General features: G+C 42.7%; 1 protein-coding gene and 1 pseudogene across 2 annotated transcripts in view; both read left to right on the forward strand.

Moving 5' to 3' along the window:
- The window catches only part of LOC308086508 (glypican-1-like), a 51002-nt gene extending 42697 nt beyond the window's left edge, over window positions 1-8305 (forward strand). The window contains exons 7-10 of the mRNA XM_080430063.1: window positions 66-206; window positions 497-627; window positions 4649-4824; window positions 5812-8305. Coding sequence (XP_080286189.1) covers window positions 66-206; window positions 497-627; window positions 4649-4824; window positions 5812-5993 — 630 coding nt within the window. The 3' untranslated portion in view covers window positions 5994-8305. The remainder of the gene's footprint in view (window positions 1-65; window positions 207-496; window positions 628-4648; window positions 4825-5811) is intronic.
- Window positions 8306-13620: 5315 nt separating this feature from the next.
- Window positions 13621-27500, forward strand: part of LOC308086988 (ephrin type-B receptor 1-like) — a 68303-nt pseudogene continuing 54423 nt past the window's right edge. The window contains exon 1 of the transcript in view: window positions 13621-13737. The product of the transcript in view is annotated as an ephrin type-B receptor 1-like (transcript). The remainder of the gene's footprint in view (window positions 13738-27500) is intronic.

The following is a 27500-nucleotide window of genomic DNA, read 5'->3' on the forward strand; positions in this document are numbered from 1 at the left end:
TGTGTGTGTGTGTGCGTGTGTGCGCGCGCGTGTGTGTGCGTGCACGTGTGGCTTTTCACTCCCAGGTGTACCAAACGTGTGGACCTCCAGGTGAGACAGGAGCAGGAACTCCCAACCCTGAAGAGCACAAGAGACGCAGTAACTCACTGACCGCTTCCACTGAGTACAAACCCACTGAGACTGCTGAACTCAGACTGGAGATGCAGGTCAGGGTTATGTTCATATGCATGCGTGCGTGTGTGTGTGTGTGTGTGTGTGTGTGTGTGTGTGTGTGTGTGTGTGTGCGTGTGCGTGTGCGTGTGCGTGTGCGCGTGTGTGTGTGTGCGTGGGGTCTGTGGCCAAATACATGTTAATTCTGGGGGGTCCCTAGAACAACATATTTTGAGATGGGGATCTGCGGCCAAATAGGCTACATATAATTTTGGGGGTCCTTTGAGCACCACTGATATTGAAACATAGGTTTTTCATGCCCCCGTCTGTCTGTCCATCTCCTCAGGTGTCAGATCTGTCCAGTAAGCTGAGGGCGATGCAGCAGTACTGGGTCCAGCTCCCTGCAGCGCTCTGTGTCAAGTTGGCAGCAGGCAACACCAATCAAGACAAATGCTGGAATGGCATCAGCAAGGCTAGGTGGGTCAGACTGAGCCATGCGGCTGCGGCTATGCCACATACCCAGGTTACGGGGCTATAACGCATTAAAACCGGGAACGCATCTGTGTAACCACTTAAACCATCATTTTGTACTTTGGCTATTCAAAAATAGCAGATCTACAAGCTCATAGCGCCGCACTCGGTGCCGCAAATCTTGAACATTTGTGAATATATATATATATTTTTAAAGCGAACATTTGTAACTTGTTTTAATAGTAAAAATATCTGATCTACAAGCTCATAATTGCAACCTGGTGTGAGCTTGTAGATCTGCTATTTTCACTATTTCGTGAAAGGAAATTTAATTTATGGATTGATTTTCTTACATTTTTGAAATTATCTTTTATTTTTTATTCCTGATTTATTTAGATTTTTTCTTTCAAAATAAATAGAAAAAGGATTTGTAGGAAGTGTAAGGAAAAAGTTCTTGTGCCCATTAAATGGATCCGCGAACCATAGAAATGGTTTTGTGACCCGAAAATGGGTCCAGAGTCCCGACCCATTGTTTGTGAAACACTGACATGGATGACACTGAGTGGTGTACAGCAGAACTGTACAGGTTCCTGTATGATCTGTGAGGCAAGTCAAGGCATGATACAGACTAAATACCTGGCAGGGTTTAAAGGCTGCAGAGTTTTTGATCTTGGTAATAAATAATCCTGCACCTGAAGATATGCATACATATATCGTCACTTTCAGGCAGAAACCTTGCATCTCCACATTTCATATTTTTGTTTGATAAATAAATGCACTATTTTATAGGGCATCTTATTTTTAAGAGTTTGTAGATCTGCTATTTTCACTATTGCGAGTGACGAAATAATAATACTAATTGTATTGTGACATGCCCAAAATAGAAATGTGAAAGTGGTCAAATCTGTCTTTTGGGTTTATTAATGTTTAACCAATAAAATGTCATAAAAAGAGCTTGTGGCTATATAATAACTACATTGGATCCACTGGGGTGATTTCCGGAAAGGTAACCGCTTTGGACATTACAAGGTTTCTGCCCGACAACGATGATAAATACGTATATATAACTAATCCACATACAGTATGCAGTCATGGACAAATGCCACAGTGAGCCAGGCGTTGAATCCACCAACGCCACACAGGACCACACAGATTAGATTTAGATGCGACAGATTAGATTTACACAGATCCAATCTTCAACATATGATGCTTCCAATTCAATTCAATTCAAAGGGCTTTATTGGCATGAGAAAACATACTTCCATAACAGCCCCTGTAAACAGCCCTCTAATCCATCCTCTTGTGTAGTGTAAATGGATTACAACAATGTGATGCCATGTTGAAATATGCAGTCTTAAACACATTTCTACTTCAGCCGCTCTGTCTTGCCATGTGAATGGATTATTGAACACATACAGTACATACTGTATGTTATATATAATATACTCTATAGCGTATGTATACAGTGAACCTGATTGGCTCAAAAAAGCCAAACTGACACTTTTCCTGAGCGGATCATGCTGAATGTGATAGTCAAAAGGCATCAAATATAGATGGACTGCTGGTTATGTGTGTGCGTGCGCGTGTGTGTGCGTGTGTGCGTGTGTGCGTGTGTGTGTGTGTGTGTGTGTGAGAAAGAGAGAGAGAGAGTTTGCTGCTGAGATAACACTGAAATAAAGCTGAAATATTGACAATATGTGAAAGTTCCGGTTATTAACCTGCAGCCCAAATGACTGGCTCATTAATAATGAATATAAATATATATGACTCAGATCACTGCCTGTGTGTGAGCGTGAGTGTGCGTGTGTGCGCGTGTGCGTGTGTGTGTGTGTGTGTGTGTGTGTGTGTGTGTGTGTGTGTGTGTGTGTGTGTGTGTGTGTCAGTACGTGCACCGCTGTACATATCACTGTAAGTTAACGGTTTCTCATGCACTGTCAGCAGAAAATGATACATTTCATTTATTCATCACGGAATCTATGAGAGCCTCTGAAGTTGTCTCTGTGGGTTTGTGTTTGTACCATGTTATACCGTCTTTGTGGGGTCCTCCTGATGTTAAGGATCATTAAGGTTACAATTATAAAAAGATTCAGGTTGAGGTCAGGCACTTAAGAGTTAGGTTTAGCGTTATGGTGAGAAGTTAAGGTTATAGGTACGTAAAGTTTCAGGGAAGGCAAGGGTTAGGGCTACGTTGTGATTAGGTTAAGGTTAGGTCGGGCCAGAGCAAAAAGGTAATTTTTCATCAAAATTGGTTTTCATTTCCAAAAATGTTTTCTTTTTGCACTACATTTGTGGTTCTTCCCACTCTTAATTACCTAACCAACCCCTCAAGTTACCACCACATGGTCAGTATCATGGTCAGTATCATGGTCAGTTTCATGGTCAGTATCATGTCAGTATCATGGTCAGTATCATGGTCAGTATCATGTCAGTATCATGGTCAGTATCATGTCAGTATCATGGTCAGTATCATGTCAGTATCATGGTCAGTATCATGGTCAGTATCATGGTCAGTATCATGTCAGTATCATGTCAGTATCATGGTCAGTATCATGTCAGTATCATGGTCAGTATCATGGTCAGTATCATGTCAGTATCATGTCAGTATCATGGTCAGTATGATGTCAGTATCATGGTCAGTATCATAGTCAGCATCATGGTCAGTATCATGTCAGCATCATGGTCAGTATCATGTCAGTATCATGGTCAGTATCATGTCAGTATCATGGTCAGTATCATGGTCAGTATCATGGCCAGTATCATGTCAGTATCATGTCAGTATCATGTCAGTATCATGGTCAGTATCATGGTCAGTATCATGGTCAGTATCATGTCAGTATCATGTCAGTATCATGGTCAGTATCATGGTCAGTATCATGTCAGTATCATGTCAGTATCATGGTCAGTATCATGGTCAGTATCATGTCAGTATCATGGTCAGTATCATGTCAGTATCATGGTCAGTATCATGTCAGTATCATGGTCAGTATCATGTCAGTATCATGGTCAGTATCATGTCAGTATCATGTCAGTATCATGTCAGTATCATGGTCAGTATCATGGTCAGTATCATGTCAGTATCATGGTCAGTATCATGTCAGTATCATGGTCAGTATCATGGTCAGTATCATGGTCAGTATCATGGTCAGTATGATGCCAGTATGATATCAGTATCATGGTCAGTATCATGGTCAGTATCATGGTCAGTATCATGGTCAGTATGATGTCAGTATCATGGTCAGTATCATGGTCAGTATCATGGTCAGTATCATGTCAGTATCATGTCAGTGTCATGTCAGCGTCATGGTCAGTATCATGTCAGCGTCATGGTCAGTATCATGTCAGCGTCATGGTCAGTATCATGTCAGCGTCATGGTCAGTATCATGGTCAGTATCATGTCAGTATCATGGTCAGTATCACGTCAGTATCATGTCAGTATCATGTCAGTATCATGTCAGTATCATGGTCAGTATCATGGTCAGTATCATGTCAGTATCATGTCAGTATCATGGTCAGTATCATGGTCAGTATCATGTCAGTATCATGGTCAGTATCATGTCAGTATCATGGTCAGTATCATGGTCAGTATGATGCCAGTATGATGTCAGTATCATGTCAGTATCATGGTCAGTATCATGGTCAGTATCATGGTCAGTATCATGTCAGTATCATGTCAGCGTCATGGTCAGTATCATGTCAGCGTCATGGTCAGTATCATGGTCAGTATCATGTCAGTATCATGTCAGCGTCATGGTCAGTATCATGTCAGCGTCATGGTCAGTATCATGTCAGCGTCATGGTCAGTATCATGTCAGCGTCATGGTCAGTATCATGGTCAGTATCATGTCAGTATCATGTCAGCGTCATGGTCAGTATCATGTCAGCGTCATGGTCAGTATCATGTCAGCGTCATGGTCAGTATCATGTCAGCGTCATGGTCAGTATCATGTCAGTATCATGTCAGTATCATGTCAGTATCATGTCAATATCATGTCAGTATCAAGTAAAAACCCTCCCTTTGCTATTCAGATACCTTCCAGAGGTGATGGGCGATGGCTTGGCAAATCAGATCAACAACCCAGAGGTGGAGCTTGACATCACCAAGCCAGACATGACCATCCGACAACAGATAATGGAGCTCAAAATTATGAGCAACAGGCTGAAGAATGCACTGGACGGAAATGATGTGGATTTCCAGGATGCAAGTGGGTCTCTTTTCAGTATTACTGTGTGTGTGTGTGTGTGTGTGTGTGTGTGTGTGTGTGTGTGTGTGTGTGTGTGTGTGTGTGTGTGTGTGTGTGTGTGTGTGTGTGTGTGTGTGTGTGTGTGTGTGTGTGTGTGTGTGTGTGTGTGTGTGTGTGTGGAAAGAGAGAGAGAGAGAGAGAGTGTGAGAGAGAGAGAGAGAGAGAGAGAGAGAGAGAGATCTTCATTGGGTGTGTAGACTGTACATTTAGCGGAGAAATACACAGAAGATACAGAGTAATATTTGCCACACTATATTATTGATCTCCTCACACCAAAACAATTGGGTTTGGGCTGAAAACATAGACAGTAAAAAGTATGGACAACGTTACGCCCATAGACTCTACAGACTGCTCTTCAACGATTTCAAATCCGCCATCTTTCTATATCCTATGCACTCTGAAATTAATGCTATTGGTTGGGACCAATAGCATTAATAGCATTAATTTCTCTCTCTCTCTCTCTCTGCATACAGTAAATTCTACTGTGTGCAGTTTTAAACTTCAAAGTTGTCTTAACCCATTAAGGCCTGAGGTTCCGATTCTACAAAATGTCTTCTAAATCCTAACAGTTTTATGAAAAAAAAACGTATGTTGCTATATCAATGGTTTTCACACCTTTTCATGTCAAGGACCCCAAAATGTTATGTATTTGGCCAAGGACCCCCATCTCAAAATATTTTGTTCCAGGGACCCCCAGAAGCAAAAACTTTTGTTACAAATTTTCGCTTTAAAAATATATAACATTTGCACAAATGTTCTTGATTTTTCAAAAATAGCAGATCTACAAGCTCATAGCGCGGCACTCGGTGCCGCGCTATGAGCTTGTAGATCTGCTATTTTTGAATAGCCAAAGTGTAAAATAATGCTTTTTTAGCTCAAATCAAAAAGTGACACAGATGCGTTCCAGGTCTTAATAATCTCCCACCTGTCTCTACGGGGTTTTTGTAGGTGACGACATCAGCGGATCGGGGAGCGGGATGTGCACGGCCAGCCACTGCACCCGGAGCAAATCGTACCCCCCCTACCCACCCAACAACAATCGAGTCAGAGGCACGGCCACGCCCCAGACTCACCCCTACACCACCCTCCTACTCCTGCTGCCTTGGGCTATCCTGCTTCTCCAGCGATGATGGACAGCTGCTGCATCCAATCAGACGTCAAAAGAGTTTTGTACAGTCTGGGCTGAACCATGGGAAGGACAGAGGTGGGGGGGGATAGAGGGGGGGCTGCCGGTGGAAAGGTAACTTTGCCAAAAGAAAAAAGAGAAAAAAGGAAAAAAGAGGGCATGGACTACATTTTTCTTTTGACCAAGAGAAGCGACAATGAACATTGACAGTTATTCTACGTTTCGTTTTTGCTCGGTTTTTAATGTGTCATTGTTTGAATGTGATCCGCTGAGTTTAACTGGGTCTTTGGCTTCTGTTGAGTCCTTTCCACTTGTGAATTGAAGAAGAGGAAGAAGAAAAAAGGTAATGCTGACTCGTGATGATGAAGATGATGTTTTTTTTTTTAATACGTAAATGAGTGTCCAGTCTGTAGACAGCTGTGTGATCATGCCAACTAGACAGCGGTCATGTCCGCTCCATGAGAGCACACTGAGGTTGTAGTGCTGAGCTTAAGTGCGTTCAACAAGGTGTTTGGTGAGTGTACCTATACAGTCAATCAACTTTGTCAAAACTAACTGTCATAATGCAACGAAACAGCATTTCTACATGTTTGGGATATGTCTGAAATATTGCTGATAAAATGTTGTTCTGATCGCAAAATTCTGATCTCCACAAGCATTCCAACGGCTTCCTCTTTTGTCAAGTCACTTTGCTTTTCAAAAACGAAAGTGAAGGATTAAAAAAATATATTAAAGTGTAACAAAAAAATTAAAACATTGGAATTTTATGGAATATTAATGCTCTGTTAAACAAGCACAGAATAGCTGTTTTCATAAATCCCAGTATTGCAGATTGCCTTGTTATTATGCCGGGATAATTGCAGACAAACTCCACAAGAAACGGCAAAAGGGACTTTGCTTGTTGAACGCACGTCTGTGTCAGCTTATCATATGGTATGGACTTATTTCTAAGATAATGTACAGCAGGTTGAACCAAAGCACTTCGTATATGTCTGTTTCCAGGAGAAACCCCGTACAGTACATCTCCAACGTGGACAATTGCGTTTACTTTTTTTTGGTACCTGACAGCAGACATTGTCCCCTGCTCATGGAAGACGATTGATCACCCCATGTGACCAAGCCCAGCCGTTGGTAATGCAGTGTAATGTGAAAATGCATGGACATTACCAGGGGGAGATTCAATCGGTTTCTTTATTCCTGAAAGGTACAGGTTCAGGCGAATGACAACAATGACACGACTCTACACCCTGGTGATGTTTGCTATATACAGTAGTTACTCTTTATCTTCAATCTGCATCTGTATACTGTATGCCAGGGGTCTTCAACGTTTTTTCAGAACCAAGGACCCCTTATAGCTGAGAGAGAGAGATGAACCTATCTACAAGCTCACAACGCCTCGCGCTGCGAGGCGTTGTGTGCTTGTAGATCGGCTATTTTCGGCTAATGTTCACCTCGGAATTGGGATTCTCGGGTTGAAGTGGTGAAAAAGAAATCCGTGGGCAACCCCCCTGTAGTAACTCTGAGGGTCCTGGACCCCCTGTTGAAGACCCCTGCAGTATGCCATTATATGATATTAGGGACCTTTGAACCACTCAAACATTATTAGGCTTAGGCTTCATTTATACACATAATCACACGCATCGAGGCTGCGTTCTCAGCTATAGCTAATCTGAAATTCTTCCTTTGGTGCATTTAACATGTCATACTTTTTAAATATATTCATGTCTTTCCTCGACTGTAACCATAATACCAATGGCACGGCTACGTCTTCTTTACCCAAGGCCTTTGTGTTCTAAAAAATGCCATTTCTGACCATTTATATGATGCAGCTGTGCCCACATATACAGGCATCTGTCCCATTAATAACACAGGCTATCATCGAGACCCCTTACGCAAGGTCTTACTGTCTCTACAGCCCTATATCCCTCTCATCACCATCACCTCTGTGCCTGAGTCTCCTGGTCTGTCCACCAGGACTAAACAGGGCTCTCATATGAGCCTGAGCTACACAGGGCTAGCCAGGATTCGCTCATCACCGTGGGTTTCAACGAAATAGCGCCATGTACGAGACTCGCCAACTTGCCTGATTTTCTCTACACATGGCCAGACGGGGCTCGCCAGGGCTTTCTTATGATGGTTGGTACTTCCTTGCCCCCCCCCACACCCCCCACAGCACCACTGTCACCACTCCAAGATAATACAATAAAATAATTTAAGTCAATATTTTGCCTCTTCTTGTCAACATAGTGGATTTGCCTATTGTGCTGACACAGACATCTATAGTGCTTTGCGGTGGTTCCTATAGCCCTGATAAGCCCTACTGTGACCAGGGTTGCCAGATCTGCTTGTTATAATTTCCCCGCAAGATTGTATTTGAAAATAGCCGATCTACAAGCTCACAACGCGTCGCATCGCGACACGTTGTGAGCTTGTAGATCTGCTATTTTCAAATAGCTGATGTATATGTTAAAGTGCTCATGTGGCCCATAGTCACTTCTTTTGGGCTGGTTTTCCTAGACCTGGTTGCTTGTTTCTCTCACAGAATCTGGCAACACTGACTGTGACCTGCTGGAGAAACAGAGCTAACAATTTTATTTCAGTTGTAGTCAGCACACTACTACTACTACAACAACAGCAACAACCAGAGAAGTTATAAAGGCGCATTTTGCTTATGATACATCTGATCTGTATTTTGCCTCAGTCGTCAGCGTAACAGATTCTTTAAGAGAGATATGTCTGTGGCTTGTTAGGAATGTGGTCGTATTGATTGGTTTTGAATTGAACTCCCTGTGAGGCCCTTATTCCAGTGCAAAATGTATAACTCAATATCATTTGAAACCGATGTGTTTCCATCATCTCTCTCCTTTATCATTTCAGTCATTCCAATTCAATCCTGGTTTGGTACGTTTTTTTCCTGATCACATCCCAGAGGACAATTTCAAATAACTGACGATACAACCATTTACTTGTAATGGATGATACAGTATGTGTGCAGTACAAATCAATGGCATTCTTGGTAAAACGCCCCTTTAAGTTTCTTAGAGGTTTCGTCATATTGGTGTTTGATATCTGGTACAACTGAATGAAACAGAAGCTCGCACACGATGCAAAGACACACACACCCATACGGTACATACATAGAGTTCAGTTCTACGCAGATGACATTTCACTTTAGACGTATCTATGACTGAATGAAAGCCAACCTGACTTGAGCCGAAAGTCTTGTTTGTGAACGAGGAGCTGAACCTTTTGTACATGTCTTTCCTCCTTACAATGTGTGTCTAGTCATGTAATACGATGGTATTAATTATAATCTATAGAAATAAATGTCAAAGGCTGGACTGGATTTGCTTTCAAAGGAAAAAGGGAAATGCCCCCAACCACTATCCATGGAGCTATCACTTTTCAGGTATTGTAGATGTCAAATGGACTTTTACTGAGATTGTACAGTTTACAATTAAGGCATTTAGCAGAGATTGTACGGTGAGATGTTGTCAACGTGACTTTTGAATGCCCAAAAGCCTCCATTCCCACGCAGCGATCTGACTGCAAACCATCCAAAGGGACTGTAGCTCCGTGGCTGAGGATGATATTTGGACCCATGTATGCTGGAATCGTCTAATACACTATTACCCCATTAAGACCTGAAGCCGATTCTACAAATGTCTTCTAAATCCCAACAGTATTCTGAAAAACGCATGTTTCTATATCAGTGGTTCTCAAACTTTTTCATGTCAAGGACCCCCAAAATGACATGTATTTCGCCGCGGACCCCCATCTCAAAATGTTTTGTTCCAGGGACCCCCAGAAGTAAAGAATAGAGTTTAAAATGTTCGCTTTAAACAATATATATTCAAAGATTTGCACACATTTTCACGATAAAAAAAAAATAGAAGATCTACAAGCTCATAGCGCGGCACTCTGTGCCGCGCTATGAGCTTGTATATCTGCTATTTTTGAATAGCCAAAGTGTAAAATAGTGCTTTTTAGCTCAAATGAAAAAGTGACACAGACGCGTTCCAGGTCTTAATGGGTTAGATCAATCAAAGTCTTTTGTATGTTGATGCAGTGTAGAGGAAGATTGAAGAAGTGTATCTATAGAGGTGGATACGCTCATGTTCACACATCTGCTCAGTGGAACAGATGAGAGATACACGTGGCGTATTCCAATCCTAACTTTATTTCACACGCACGCACGCACGCACCATTGCACGTACGTGCACACACGCACACACACACACACACACACACACACACACACACACACACACACACACACACACACACACACACACACACACACACACAGTTAATGATTGTATGTATGTGTGTGCTCATATAATGCGCTAGCAGTTGAATAAAGGTGATTGTTGTAGTGGCATCCATTGTAACGTCATGTGTAACATCCATTGATCACAGATGAATGCTTAGAAAATGTTTAGGTTAGAACATGCAGTGTAAAGTCAGAAGAAAACAACATTTGGGTTCTGTTTCCTTTATGAAGACACTTGTGTATGCTCTCGTGGGGTTTGAATTGATACCATGACGTTAGAGGTAAGAGTCCACTAAGTCCTCAGTGTGTTGATTGAGAGGTTCCTAAGCTATGTCTCTGTGTTGCTTGTACTTATTGGCTGTTGTCATTACTTTTGTTTGGTTGGTATAGCCATTGTAGAGACAATTAATAAAGCAACCTTGCGGTCCATTCATGTGCAACATGTAAACTCGTATCATCATCATACCAAGTTGTTTGTGTTCCTCAAATGACTCAATAAGGAAGACGATTTGTTAATTAAAGGATCACTCAGCCATTTTTAAACTCGAACTCTATGTATTTGTTGGTGCGAATGCGAGACATGAATGAAATATATGACAATATATACCGGTATACAAGCTGATGTATTTTTCCGCGGACCCTGTTTTAAAAGATTTTGTGCCAGGAACCCCCGGGACAAAAGATTTGTGTTTTTTTAAACTATTCCAAGTATTTATTTATTTACAATTTTTCAAGATTTCCTTTTTCAAAAATAGCCGCTCTACAAGCTTTTCTAATTTATTTATTTTTTCGAAAATAGCATACAAGTTCACAACGCGTTGCATTGCGACACTTTATGAGCTTCTGTTCAGATCTGCTATTTTCGAGTAGCCGAAGAATAAAATTGGGTTTAAAGTGTGTAAATTGTTCCTCATTTTGCTGGGGAACCCCTGGAACCCCCTCAAGGACCCACTTTGAGAACCGCAGCAGAATTTGCACTGTATGAACTACAGTAGAAATACATTGATGAGAGGAGAGGGTGAAAGCAACTGTGGATTCTGCCCTGGCTGAATGAGAGACCATCGCTGAGGAGGAATCTGACCTATTCTATTCCAAGGTGTTGTGAAGCTAAAGTGAAACATCCTGGGAATTGTATTACCGGTATTCATTGTTTGGTACAACAGGGAAGGTTCCTGCAGCAATAGCATTAATATACACAATCTGATACAGAGAAGATGCACAGGTATAGACTAGAGCTGGTGGTTTTTGTATGTACTTGATACAGTCGAGTTCAGTTCAACGTTATTTTCCTGTGTATTATACCACAAAATACTTGTGCTCTGGCTTGTAACACAATAAGCTCACAGGATGGCTGCATGTGTGCTCTGGCTTGCAAGAAAACACAACACAACACAACACAACACAACACAACACAACACAACACAACACAACACAACACAACACAACACAACACAACACAACACAACACAACACAACACAACACAACACACACCACACAGTAGCCTGGCCAGACTGATAACGTGGATTCACTCTCACGTTCCTCCCCAGATTTCTCATACTATGGGCCGAAGTCCAGACTGATACTGGGGAGGAACGTGAGAGTGAATCCACGTTATCAGTCTGGCCAATGCCAGGCTACAAACACAGAGGACACTATCTAAAAAACAAAACAAAACAAACAAACTACAGACCTACATAGACAGTGTATAGACCACTGTTTCCCAAACAGTGGGTCCGACTTGGCACCCATATGTGGGGTGCGAACCAATTTTTATGGGTCGCGAGTAAATACCTCTTTATTTTCTGTTTCCTACATTTAGTTTTTTAATTATTATTCAATTCATTAATGTTTTTAAATTAACGTTTTTCAAAAGAATTCCATTTAAAAAATCCATTAATTAGACGGAAGAAGTAGTGAAAATGGTATCAAGAAGACTCACTCCAAAACCAACTCACCCCATTGCTAGGAAAACTCACTCCGGAAAACTCACCCCACAGGGTAGGAAAACTCACCCCCAAGATTTTCGGGGGTAGGAAAACTCACCCCAGGACCTGAGAAAACTCACTCCGGAAAACTCACCCCAATGGTTTTTAACTTTGTGAGCTTTCCATTTTCACAGAATGCTTTTTCACAGAATGCTTTTTTTTCTCAGGTCCTGGGGTGAGTTTACCCACCCCCCGGGGTGAGTGTTCCTAGCTCCGGGGTGAGTTTTCCTTTTTGAGTTGGGGTGAGTTGGTTTTGGAGTGAGTCTTCTTGTATTCGTGAAAATAGCACGATACAACGTGTTGTGAGCTTGTAGATCAGCTATTTTCACTAGTTTGGGTCCCGGGGAGACATACAATGTCTCTTTTGGGTCTCGAGCTAAAAAGTTTGGTGTGTAGACAAATGCACTCCTATTTACACATTATATGCATAAGAGTACAGGATAACTTTATTATACAAGCACGATGTGTGGTGGCATTAGCGCATCAGCTGTTCTTACAATAAATAAATGGAGTCAAACGTATAAATATTTCATTTACTGACAGGGCACCAAATTAATAAAATGGATGGGGAATGGCACCCTCTCACTGCCTCACTCTGTAGTGTTTTGAGCATGTGTGTATGTGTTGCATCTTTAGGGATAGTATCTTCATAGGGTATCCCCTTCCCCTTCCTAGTCGTCAAACTACCATAAAAAGTAAATAAATCTGATCTAAATACAGAATAAATGTTAATTGAAATGTGATATTGCTGTCCTAAAATAAAGAATTTAAAAGAAAGAAAGAAATACAAAATAAATGAAAAATAAATAAATACAAATACAAATAAACCAGTTTTAAATATCAATCATTGAATACAAATGAATGTTGCTAATCTGAACACAACAAACTTGTGAAGCCAGTTGGATGTTGGATGCAACCTGGTGCTTTATTAGCTGCATTCATCTAATTATTTGCGCGGTTCAAACTTTTACCACTAGATGGCACTGTCCGTCATATATTATCAACCATTTGGTCCATTCTGTTCTGGTCAGGTGGAAAAACCATAGGCTGGGGAAACGAATAGAATGGGCGATTGCTTTAAGATCTACTGTCTCCTGATTGGTCAAAAGGTGTGTGAGATGAGAGGAATCACAGGATGAGAGGTGATCCCCGCCACACTCTCTCGCAACAGTCTCTTCAGTGTAGCCTATATGATTCAGTCCCCACACACACTCGTTGGTGGTGGTGCAGGTCTGTCATGATGCGGACTGGGATGTAGACAGTGTGTTAGATTCAGATACAGTGGAGTAGTAGGACTGGGATGTAGACAGTGTGTTAGATCCAGATACAGTGGAGTAGAAGGCATTTCTGTGGAGGCTGACAGGGATCATCATCACCCACTACCAGGGCTGGAGGATGGGAGAGGAGAAGCGGGGAGTATTTGTGGACATGCCGCCCGCTTTCTTTACGGTGTTTCTCTGCGCGATTACTACGGCGTATGCAGTGGAAGGTAAGCGGGGTTAGTATAGGAGGCTGTTTGGATAATGCATGGGTATTCTGTTTGTGGACGTATTTGTGCAAGTATATGGTTAATGTTAGTAAGTAAATTGCACCAGACAAAGTTAATAGGCCTATAGCTACGATTACTAATGTCTTGTGTGAATGTGAAGTGAAATCTGTGAAGTGGACACAGACAGATCATCACCTGGCTTGGAGAAATTGATTGATTGATTAAATACTTTATTAACAGTTTGCAAAAAAGCACAGAAAGTAGGCTACAGTTCTGCACAAAAGGATACTAAAAGGATAAAACCCAAGTAAGCACTGTGGCTTGTTTCCATTGGGGTCCATGTGTATTGGGCAGTATAGGCTACAAAAATGTCATGTAGACCAGACCTGGACCATGTGTGGTAGGCTACTCCAGTTGGAGACTATAGGCTACACTGCTCTCTCAGCCTAATACACATTGAAAGTGTGAATTAAACTGGATGCTGAGTTTTGAAACTCAGTGATCGATACTTGTCCTCGCAGACAGTGCATACAGTGCTCCCCCCCCGCGCCTCCATGTCTATGTGGACCAGCAGTGGATCGAAACGCAAACGAACATCATCGGCACCTGTCCTGATCACTCAAATAAGAAAATAGACCAACAAACCATTCAGACACTACTAGGGTAGGCTAAAACTCCCATTCTGATATGAACCCAGAGGTTTAGGAGGACGTTAAACCAGTGATAACCATCAATTTGTTACATTATGAGCGATCCACTGATGAATTATGGATGTCAAATCAGTTTAGAAATCAGAGATAGGCTTTAACCAAATGAAAGCATACAGCTGAGCCGTCGCAGTTTAACGGCGCTGTCCATCACAACATGCCATTCACCTGTCCGCGGATCAGTGTTGTTCTCAATCACGTGTGTGTGTGTGTGTGTGTGTGTGTGTGTGTGTGTGTGTGTGTGTGTGTGTGTGTGTGTGTGTGTGTGTGTGTGTGTGTGTGTGCGCGCGCGCGTGCGTGTGTGTGCGTGTGCTGTGTGTGTGTGTGTGTGTGTGTGTGTGTGTGTGTGTGTGTGTGTGTGTGTGTGTGTGTGTGTGTGTGTGTGTGTGTGTGTGTGTGTGTGTGTGTGTGTTGAGTCACTGCTGTCGCCTGCTGACGCCCGGCTTCTCTCGGCAACCCCGCTCGCCAGTAACCGGAAGATTCGCCCCAAAACACACTCGCCCCCATTTTTTTTCGCGGACCGCTCGCTCCCAGCGGGCATTCTTGTATTTGTTTGTTTTACTGAGGATAAGGTTAAGAATAAGGTTATGTTTTGGCACCGTTTTACTGAGGTTGCGTTTAGGAATATAAGGTTAGGTTAGGCATAGTTTACTGAGTTGACGTTTAGGAATACCAGGTGCCGGTGGGGACCGTTCCGAGGTCCCCGGATTCGCCCCGGGGTGAGCGTGTTTTGGGGCGAGCGTTCTGGTATTCGGCTCCCCTGCCTGCCTGCCGCGCCCCTTATGGGAGCAATAGATTAGTTTACCGCTGCGTGTCAATGGTGCGCGTAATGACAGGCGGCCAGGCGACTGATTATAAGATATGTAAATGTCTGGAGAGCACGTGACTGTTTTGATCTATTAATGTGCTTCTGTCCCTCTGTGTGTGTGTGTGTGTGTGTGTGTGTGTGTGTGTGTGTGTGTGTGTGTGTGTGTGTGTGTGTGTGTGTGTGTGTGTGTGCGTGCCTGTGCGTGTGTGTGTGTGTGTGCGCGTGCGTGCGTGCGTGTGTGTGATATATGAGAGAGAGAGAGAGAGAGAGAGATAGGGAGAGAGAGAGTGAGAGAGAGAGAGAGAGAGAGAGAGAGAGAGAGAGCTGTGACAGCTGTTTCTGGTCATAGTGGATTTTTTATTAAGTTATGTATAGGTATAGCTGCTCAGTCAACTGGTGTATCTAAAACTTGGTATGATTTGAGTGTGTGTGTGTGTGTGTGTGTGTGTGTGTGTGTGTGTGTGTGTGTGTGTGTGTGTGTGTGTGTGTGTGTGTGTGTGTGTGTGTGTGTGTGTGTGTGTGTGCGCGTGCTTGCGTGTGTGTGTGTGTGTGTGTGTGTGTGAAAGAGAGAGAGAGAGAGAGAGGTTGTTTCTGGTGGTCATATAGTGGCCTTGCCATGTTATTATTAAGTAACTATAGCTGCTCAGTCAACTGGTGTGTCTATAACTCTCTATATGATCTGACTTCCTTACTGCAATTATAGACCCACTGCTGCCACTACATTTTGCCATCCATTAATCCTTTTCACGCTTCTCCATCTCTCTGCTCTCTTTCTTTCTTTCTTTCTTTCTGATTCTTTTTAGTCCTTACTCCTTTCTATCACAATTTCTGTCTTTCTGACTCACATATCTCTAGCTCTCTCTCACTCCATGTGCCCCCTCCCTTTAGAACAGCAGAAGCAATGTACTTGTGTTTGAGATAGGAATGATACGGTTGACTTTCAGCATGTTTAACCACATTAACTCTGGCATCCTAACTCTGGGGATGACATTATAGGAGAATACTCTAAAAAGAGAAGACTAGGCCTCTGAGTCTGTGGTTAAAGGTGATGTTACACAATCAACCTCTGAGACAATGGAGACAGAGAATGGAGATTGGAGAGAAAATTAGGACAAAAAAATCAATGACGATAAATGAATTTGCTCTAGACTAACCAGAAGAACATTCTGATGCTTGTTGGCTTGGTTCCACTTGACCATAAGACAGTTATTCCATTACTGTAAGAGCTGACTGCTCTTTTTATTTTAGGCTTACAGCCCTACTTGGGGGTCAATTCCTGCTTAGTGAACAGCCAACTATTTGAACATTACCATCTTCAAATGTCATTGCAAATCCCATCCTAGCAAATATTATTGGATTGGGATGCTGGATTTCCCAATAAGGCTTGTGAGAGCGCCAAGCCATCTGAGGATCAGCTGGCCCTGCATGTCAGCAGCACTGCTGTCACCCAGAAATGCTGATTTGTGGTCTGTTTGTTGAATGCTGAGGAGTTGCTTTTGACTTTTCAGAGGGACGAGACGTGGTACGATAGTTCCTTCAGTAGATGTGCTGTACATTGTACTGTTTTTACTGCTCCTACTCTATTTCTCTCTCTCTCTCTCTCTCTCTCTCTCTCTCTCTCTCTCTCTCTCTCTCTCTCTCTCTCTCTCTCTCTCTCTCTCTCTCTCTCACAAACACACACTCTCTCGCTTTCTCTCTCCCTCTCTCTCTCTCTCTATCTCTCACACACACACACACACACACACACACACACACACACACACACACACACACACACACACACACACACACACACACACACACACACACACACACACACACACACACACACACACACACACACACACACACACACACACGCACGCACACTCACACATCTGTTACAGAGTGTTCTAGGAGTGCTAAATGCCAAATAGCACACAGGTTCCTGCTCTGTTTTAAGATACTAAAGCTGATATTGTCATGACTCCTGAGGACTATAGTGAGTAAAATGCATGCGCACGTCTGTGTGTTTGCGTGACTTATCTCTGCATATCTCTTTGCATCATAAGTGTGATGGGCATCCCAGGGGAGATGTTATCAATTCAACACACACACACACACACACACACACACACACACACACACACACACACACACACACACACACACACACACACACACACACACACACACACACACACACACGGTTGCACAGGCGATGCACGGCCAGTGCCATGCTCTGTCAGCTCATGTTTAAAAGATGATGTTTATATATTCATATGATGACAGGTTATCATAGTGACAGACAGTGAGCTGAGCTTCATGGGAGAACCATATGGAGCTCGGCCAAGACCCTTCCCACCGGTCCTGAGGCTCATACTATATATGCAGCCATGCAGGCTCGTTCCCCCCCCAGGGGGGCGTCCTTAATTGACTATTAAACATGTATTACCAAACGCCCCTTTGTTTTATACATGTACACAAGGTATATGAATAATAATTACCATTAGCTGAAGTGCTGTTAACCCATTAAGACCCGGAACGCAACTGTGTCATTTTTAGATATCTTTGGCTATTCAAAAATAGCAGATATACAAGCTCATAGCGCGGCACTCGGTGAGCTTGTAGATCTGCTATTTCTTTTAAATCGTGAACATTTGTGCAAATCTTTGAAATACATATATTTTTAAAGCAAACATCTTTAACTCAAATCTTTGCTTCTGGGGGTCCCTGGAAGAAAATATTTTGAGATGGGGGTCCGTGGCCAAATACATATCATTTTGGGTGGTCCTTGACATGAAAAAGGTTTTAAGCAACACTGATATTATAGCAACATAAGTTTTTTTCAAAAAAGATTTAGAAGACATTTGTAGAATCCCCAGAAGCAAAGATTTGAGTTACAAATGTTCGCTTGTACAAATGTTGCGCAAAGTTTCACGATTTAAAAAAAACAATTGCAGATCTACAAGCTCATAGTGCCTTGAGCCTATGAGCTTGTATATCTGCTATTTTTTAATAGCCAAAGAAATCGGAAAATGACACAGATGCGTTCCCGGTCTTAAAGGGTTAAAATCATGATCAAGGGGGTGCCTGGTGGATCGGACGGCTTCCACCCGGCAGCGAACGATATTCTTCTTCTTGTGAGCGTGAGGACCATGTGTTCGATTTCTGGTCCCCGTCTTGTCTCACATGTCTCTCCTCTCTCTCTCTCTCTCTGCCCTTGGGTCTCCTGTCTCTCTACACACTGACCTATCTGAAATAACACATAATGATGCCAGAAATAATGATCAGTCTGGATGTGAGACAGAGGCTCATGGTCATGGATACGTATTACTCATGGGGTCATGATGTTATTTTTGTAGTCCCACTAGCAACAGGGATCTAAAGGGGTGTCCGTGTTGGTCTGTCCATCCTCCCATCACTTTGGTCCCAAACAAGATATCTCAAAAACTACTGTCTGGATTGCCATAGAATTGGCCGTGACCCTTCATGCTCCCCAGAGGATATGTTGTGTTTAATCCACGTTGGCGCTTTTGACAGTGTGCTTTTAATTGCTTGCCAATAAAAGTATCCTACCTACAGTACCTATCCTACTGATTTTGATGGCCCCATAGCCTTTCCTCAATAGAGCACCGAAGTCCTGACGTCACTGCCACTAGGGGGGCGATGTCCCCCAGGGTCGTGGCTTTATTTTTTGTGTTGATATATCCCCATAGGGGAATCTTAGATCACGTCATACTGTGTTTGAAAAATAAACACACCACCCCGGTGATTTTACTCATATGGATATGAAGCATCGACTGAAGGTGGAAATGTACACAGTAACACAATAAACGCTAGATACGAGTCAAACAACCCAAAGACTACATTTCCCATGAACGTGGCTGATGTAGGGACAGTGGTTTCAGACCCGGAAGTGTAGTTCTGTAGTAAGACTTTTAAGAATGAATTCCATTTTCTCCAGAAACAGGCTGTATCAAATATGAATGAATATCATAAACGATGCAGAGCCACCCCCCTGACAGAAATGTCAGGGTGGTGTGTTTATGGGACGTGATCTAAGATTCCCTTATGGGGATATCAACACAAAAAATAAAGCCACGACCCAGGGGGACAGCGCCCTCTAGTGGCAGTGACGTCAGACTTTGGCGCTCTATGGTACTTTATTTTATTTAACGATAAAGCTTTTGCTGTCGTTTACAATGTCCTTTCCCACTTTGAGAACCACTGGTCTAGATACTGCTACACTCTGCTTTCCAGTTTGAGGCTGGATGTGAGGTTTGTTCACCACTAACCATAGTGTACCTACTACAGGGGGTCCGCCAAATCTTTGTGTGATAGTATTTTTTATTTTACCTTAACCACTTGAACCCTAGCATCCCTTTTCTGAGGAGAACTTTAGCCAAAAATAACAGATCTACAAGCTCACAACGCCTGCTTCATCTCTCTCTCAGCAAGCGGGTCCTTTACTTGGCCTGAAAACGTTGAAGACCCCTGACCTACACTTTTATATTAACATCATGTGACCTGTTGCTGTTATGGTACAGTTGGATTTATTTTAGCTGGCATAGAAAACTCTTAGGGAATTGTTGGGTTTGAGAAACACCTCTGGCCATATTAGCATAACAAATCTGACTAAATGGATTCCATTTCCTCTATTTCCACATTTGAGACTGTTTAAAGAACAGAGCATTGGTGCATATATAAAAAGAAATAAATCGTTTGTTTCAACCGCAAAAAAATAAACTCCCCCAGCCTCCTTCTCTAGCATTTCTCTGGCTTTCATTATTCCGTGCGTTCAGCTAATTTACAGTTGTAAGAGTCACATCAATAACCTCCTGTCTCAGGCTGAATTGAGTGCTACACTCCTTCTTCTTGTTCTTTATACTAAATTGATTGACCCTTTCAACAACGTACGTGATAACATCAATAACCATTTGTTTCAGGCCAAAGGAAAACAATGTCTTTCTTTCAGTTCTTCTAATAGAATAGAACCTCAATTATCTGAACCTCAGACTTCAGAACTCACCTATCTGAAATAATTCATCAGTTACAGTATATTCAATAGTTGGAATTGCACTGCAGATACACTAATTTAAAGCCTTTGAACGTTCAATATGAGATGGTACTGAGCATACTAGACTGTGTGCAGTATGAAAACATACCCTGAATGTGCATGAACATTATAGGTTCAATTTCAACACATCTGTGTTTTATATGTTTTATTCATTAACCTTTAAGACCGGGAACGCATCTGTGTGTCATTTTTAGATTTTGTTGGGCTATTCAAAAATAGCAGATATACAAGCTCATAGCGCGGCACCGAGTGCCGCTCTATGAGCTTGTAGATCTGCTATTTTTGAAAAATCATGAAAAGTTGTGCAAATATTTGATTTTTTTTTCTTTTTTTTTGCGGACATTTGTAAATAAAATCTTTGCTTCTGGGGGTTCCTGGAACTAAATATTTTACAAATGTTCGCTTAAAAAAATATATAATCCAAGATTTTGCCACAAATTTTCACGATAAAAAAAAAATAGCAGATCTACAAGCTCATAGCGCGGCACTCGGTGCCGTGCTATGAGCTTGTATATCTGCTATTTTTGAATAGGCAAAGACATCTAAAAAAGTTTTTGCATTATTATTATTGCAACATATATATTGTTTTTAATTATTTTTTCTTTCAAAACGATACATATCGTCACTAAAACGTATCGCGATATATCGCGGGACGATATATCGCGGGACGATATATCGGCACACCCCTATACAGTACACGTGAATGTTTTGTGTGTGGAGGTACTAAGTTAGCTTACTGGCAGTGTGCAAAAGACACACACACACACACACACACACACACACACACACACACACACACACACACACACACACACACACACACACACACACACACACACACACACACACACACACACACACACACGCACGCACAGATCCAGACATACCCTAGACGGTCGGCTAGCCTGCACCTGCAGAGCCACGCCGTGAAATGTCTATTTGGCTGAATCTACTCAGTGAGCCGAACAGCCAAATAACCCGTTTCCACATCAGTAATAAGCCATTTTATTCAATTCTCTATTATCATACTCTGAGGTGAGGGTGTGTGAGTGAGATCGTTCAGGCTATACCTCAGCATATGATTGAACATAATGGTCCACTCTTTATTTGCTGCTTTAGACCAGGCCCTATGCCAGACACCTCGGGGGTCCTGCTGTGGCCATATGGTATCACAAATAGTCATTATGGGTCTTACAGCAAGGCTGCTGTGCTACCATCAGAGCAAAACAAAGGAAGGGCACATGAGGGCTCACGCACACACACACACACACACACACACACACACACACACACACACACACACACACACACACACACACACACACACACACACACACACACACAGTGTCAACCGTACCCTTGGGCAGGTGTGTTGGGTCACCTACCATCCTAAATGTCTGGGACAGGGACAAAAGGGAGCCAGGTCTGTGAGGACAGACGGATACGGATAGGTTAGCAACAGGGACAATGATTTGACCGTGCATGACGCCAGTCATGATATCAAAGGTCCAATGAGAATGAGAATAAGGTGATGGGGGATAGAGAAGGAGAGAGAGAGAGAGAGAGAGAGAGAGAGAGAGAGAGAGAGAGAGAGAGAGAGAGAGAGAGAGAGAGAGAGAGAGAGGTCAGCTGGTATACAAGGTTAGCCCCTCACAGTTAGATTGATGGACCTCCGAACCAATAACTGTCTGGATCCTCCTTTTACATTGTTTAACAAGCTCTCTGGATTTGATTGGCTGTTAGCAGGCTTGTAAAGCAGACCAACAATTTCTAACTGTGAAACAGCAGTGGGTGTTTTTCATAACAATAATAAGTCACTTCATTCTCTGTTTGTTGAACTACACACAAAGTGAGTCCACAGACTGTTACTGAATGTGTCCTTACATGAGAGAAATACTAGGCCTATACATGAAAAGAAAATACTTTTCAGGGTATTTTGCCTAATTAAATAGCACACAGTGGAGGGAACTGATACAGTAGCATTCATTATAAACTGTGTACCAAATGCAAATGGCCAACATTCCCGTTCATGTATAAAACCACATTATAGTAGTTGTAAGTAGTTATTATTATAATAGTAGCTAATATTTTTTGCTTTGCCTTTTACCTTTTACCGTTATGCCAATTAACACTCCCCACACTTTTCTGTGTTGTCATTGCTATTGTACCGTATTGAATTAGGAGCCCCCACCGGGAGGACGTGGCGCCTCCGCCCTACTCCTCCTGTTCAACATCCCCTGCTGACAGGTGCTGCTGCCCCAGCCTGTAGAAGTCGCTAGCACAGTCAGTGACAAAGATGGCCCTCCCTGCCTGTGGAGGGCAATTAGCTCTATTGTTAACTTCAAGGCCTGCATAAAGGGCTGGCTGAACAGCAGCTGGACCTAATTATAACCATCAATTAGTTCAGTTGTGCCACGCTCCTTTTTACAGCAGTGGTTCTTCTCAACCTTTTCTGGATCAGGGCCCTCTTGGACATCTCAAAAGAGGTGTTGGTGGCTGCCTTGTTAAAGTGCTACATCCTATAGCCTGGAGGGGACGATGGCTCTGGGTTTTGTCTAGTAGTTTATTGTTAGTTCCTTGTTAGGCCAACCAGCCGACCAATGCTGGTTGGCCTAACTTCATCAGTCAGTCAGTCAGTCAGTCAGTCAGTCAAATTTCATGTTTTTTTACTGGTCCAGCTGGTCCAGCCAAGAACCATGTTGTACACCAGTGGTTTTCAACATTTTTCATGGCAAGGACCCCTAAACTGATATACTATATTTGGCCACGGACCCCCTTCTGAAAATGTTTTGTGCCAAAAATTATGTTTTGTGTCAAAAATAGCAGATCAACAAGCTCATAGCGCGGCACTTGTATATCTGCTATTTTTTAATAGCCAAAGCTAAGTGGTTAAAATGATTGTTACGCTATGTTAACTAATTTCGTTGGGGACCCCCTGGTACCCCCCCCCCCCCCCCCCAAGGACCACTGTTGTACACCACTGATGGTGAGAAGAAGAAGAAGAAGAAGGCACAGGAATAAGAGGCAGAAAAGGTGGGAGCAAAAGTACACAGTCAAATCCTCAGTGTCAATTGAACTCTGAGAGCATTTTACTGAGTACAGTAGTTAAAGAGTGGTGCAGCTGTTGTGTTGCAGTCTTGAGGAGAGAGAGAGGACGACGCTAATATGACAGAAAGTCAAACCTAGTGTGTGCGGCAGCTAGCGCGCGTGTGCGTGCACACGTGCGCATGTGAGTGTGTGTGTGATCACGCTGAGGTAATGTAATTTAACTGACTAGACAACATCAGCATCACTTGACTTCCATGACCCTCACACAGAGAGAGAGAGAGAGAGAGAGAGAGAGAGAGAGAGAGAGAGAGAGAGAGAGAGAGAGATACATACACAGACAGAGGCACAGGCGCGAGTGAGCACAGCATAGATGGTGAGTGCTGTTCCCATCAAAGTGACAGAGACAATGCTGGCGATGTTTGGTGGGAGAGACTGGGATGAGGCGGTGGTGGAATGGCAGATAAAGACGAGCAATATACTGTAGTAATTGTACAAAGTTCTGTCTTTTTCTCTTTCTTTGAAGAAACATAAAGGACCATACAGACAGTCTGCCATGTTTAGCCCACTGTCTACAGCTCAATGAGATAGACTCTCTCTTGTTGCCAGACGATCGGAGATCTCATTTCACCAATACATCTGGAGACTTCTACTGTATATGTAAGGTATTTTCTAGACCAGCGGACAGCGGTGAACGGCCGCTAACAAAACTATGCGTACTAAAAAAACAATCCTGTCACCGCCCTGATATAAAAGACCGCCCTATAGGCCTATACTGTACTTGGCTAGGTTCTGCAATGCAGATTTTCTTTCAATTCTCTAATTGTTTCCTCCCAATTTTAGCAATGAAAGCTGGGATATTGTCTAAAACGTTTAGAGATTGACTTGTCTCTATGCCTATGCTATATCTACAGTATTTATTGTGGTGGAGCAATTGCTTCAAGTTCTCTATATCTCAGGCACAACTGATTGTTGGATTTGAAAGCATTGATTGAGTTGAAAAATCGAGTCTGAAAATAGCCCCTGGAGAAAAGTTCAAATAATCCAAAAGTCCATGAATTATTAACCAATAATGATGTTTAGGCAGCATTGACTCAGTTATTCAGGAAAGCTCATAACATTGGGGGGGAAAAAACGGTCTATGTTTACAGGTATGTTAGAAGGTATGGACAAGGACATGTGTTACCACCAGGAGAGTGTTTATAGGGTGTTTTATACAATACATAAATATGATCCATCTATGTCCCGCGAACCTCCGTCCTCCCCCCTCCCCCCTTCGCTTCCCTCCTTGGAACCCCACACCAACCGTTTCTCCTCAGGTTTCTACCTCAAGGGGCAAAAAGCGAGCCGGCAAACCTTCCTTGCCCTTCCCAGGCTAAACATATCTCTCACATAGCTCAGATGGTTTGGTTTAGGTGTGCTTGGCTTACCTTGGTGTGCGTGCAGGATGTTCATAAACATCATCATCACTGGCTCAGAAAATAGATGTGGCAGCTGTACCCAGGCAACCTTTATCTGAACCCTTCTCCTTTCTGCCGTGCATTCAGGATTTACAGTTCTAACCTAAACTTGAACCCCCCCCCCCCCCCCCCCCCCTGGGTCCCCGTGTCACAGCTGATCTTTACGTGGCGCTCAAAATAAGAAAGATAAAAAATACTGAGTGTTAGCCCCAGCATCCTTATTGTGGGGAAGGCTTCCACAGAAAATAACAGATCGACAAGCTCACAACGAGCTTGTGAGCTTGTCGATTTTCAGCGAAAGCTCTCCCCGCAATAAGACAAAACAGAAAAGACGCTAGTATTGAGCCCTGAGGGACTCCGGTTACCCATATGGGGTTTAAGTGGTTAATTTAAGCCTTGTATACTTTGTTGTACGATGTGTAGCAAAATGAGTAGCCGACAAGCTCACAACACATGGTGATGCGATGATTTGTCAACCTTTTTTTTTTTCACACTGTTTGAACATTTTGAAAATGCCAAATCGCCTATAATAACGACATCAGGTTGAAAGTGGTTCATTTAACTCGTTACACATCAGGAGCAACGCGAGTAAATGACTACGATTATTTCACATCAAACTATTATTTTGGTGACGCCTCTTTCGTACAGGTTGATAATGTTATTTGTGCTGCAAAATCAACCTCGTTTCGAGAAATGTTTATGTTGCTTAATTGCCTCGTTATAATCGCGCTCTGTGTGCACAAACAGCTGTTTAAATTAATGTGAATGAATAACTTTAAATTATTACATTATTACATTATTACATTATTACATTGTTTGTTGGTATCATTCTGACCTGGCCAGGGTTTTGTGTGGGATTTGACAAGGCCAACCATGTTTCACTGTGTGTTGCTGCGAGGCACGCCCATTGAGCTAACGTATGTTAAGAAAGGCTCCACGCTGACCTAGCCAAGCTACACACTGAGCTAGCATGTGTCTGTAAGCCATGCTGCATGCAGTTTTACATGATGCTTCACACTAAGCGACCGGATGTCTTCCGCACTGCTCCTGCAGCAGAACACCTGTCAGCAGACTGTCACACACACACACACACACACACACACACACACACACACACACACACACACACGCATGTAGACACACACGCACGCACGCACACACACACGCACGCACGCGATTAACACAGAGGAAAGGCAAAGAAGCACAAACTCCTTTTTGTTTCCAGAGTCTAATGGCCACTTTGCAGCGAGTCTGTGATTAATGGTCGCTCTTTCTCTCTTAACCACTAAAGCCCTGTTTCAAAAATAGATACAATAGCTGACCTACATGGTCATCAATGGCATCGCAAAAAGAAATATGTAAACCATAAAATGTGTTGTAATGATAATGATAATAATGATAATAATAAGCATGCTCAAAAGTGCATGGTTAACCCATTAAGACCTGGCTGGAACGCATCTCGCATCTCGCACGTGTCACTTTAGATTTCTTTGGCTATTCAAAAATAGCAGATCTACAAGCTCATAGCGCGGCACAGAGTGCCGCACTATGAGCTTGTAGATCTGCTATTTTTGAAAAATCTTGAAACATTTATTGTCTCCGCCAGGCCGAAGGCATGGCATGGCGAGAGAGTATGTCCGTCCGTGTGTGTGTCCGTCCGTGTGTCCGTCTGTCACCAGCTAATCTCCGGCACCGTTGGCCCGGTTGCTCAGAAACTGTGCACACACACTCCCTGGATGCCAATTCAGAACCTCTGCCCCAAATCTTTCACATGGGCCTGTTATAGCGCCACCAGGAGGCCGATTTGTGCAAAACCCATTTTTTTATATTACTCCTACAAATTTTATCCAAACGTCATGCAAATCGGTACACAGTATCACTATAGTCATGTGATCAACACGGATCTGTCCGATTTCCCATATTCCATCCTCATTGCCTAAGGTTGGCTTCCAAAGTTTGCAGGATTGGTCCGTTTTGAACAAAAAGCCTCAAAGTATACACACAGCTTGGGATTTCCGTGAAATTTCACACGCACATTCCCACTAGGCCGAGGAAGAAATGCCACCCTTTCACATTGGCCTGTTATAGCGCCACCAGCAGGTCTAATTTAGCAAAACACATTTTTGGAACAAAATGCCTCAAATCATGAATGCAGTGTCAATGCAAGAATAAATGGCACGGTTGGCACCCTTTTCACATTGGACTATTATAGCGCCACCAGGAGGCCAGAATAACGTACCTGACCTGGCGGGGACCTGTGCTCCGAGGAGCACTTTTTCTAGTTTTTCTTTATTTTTTTAACTGTTAGGATTTAGACTTTTTTAAAGAATCACCTCGGGGCTTTTAATGGGTTAATAGAAAATACATGCTTAGACAACTTTTATTATCCCTAATAGCCTTACCCTATGATGTAAAATCCTCTCAAGTGTTCATTCAACTCTGAGAGTGTACAAATGAAATGGATAAAGAATGTTACTGTTCTGATACAGATCTACAGTTTTTCACATTTCAATCCAATCCACTTTATTTATAGAGCACATTTAAAACAACAAGTGCTGTACACTCAGTAACAAAAAAATACTAGGAGTAAAACAATAAACAATATGTTTATGACATTTGATCCATGTGTCTGATGGACTTCTGTTCTGATAGACCAGTGGTTCCCAAATTATTTAGCTCAAGAC

This window comes from Gymnoscopelus braueri (genome assembly GCF_963280865.1).
Source record: "Gymnoscopelus braueri genome assembly, chromosome: 6".
NCBI classification, from domain to species: Eukaryota; Metazoa; Chordata; class Actinopteri; order Myctophiformes; family Myctophidae; genus Gymnoscopelus; species Gymnoscopelus braueri.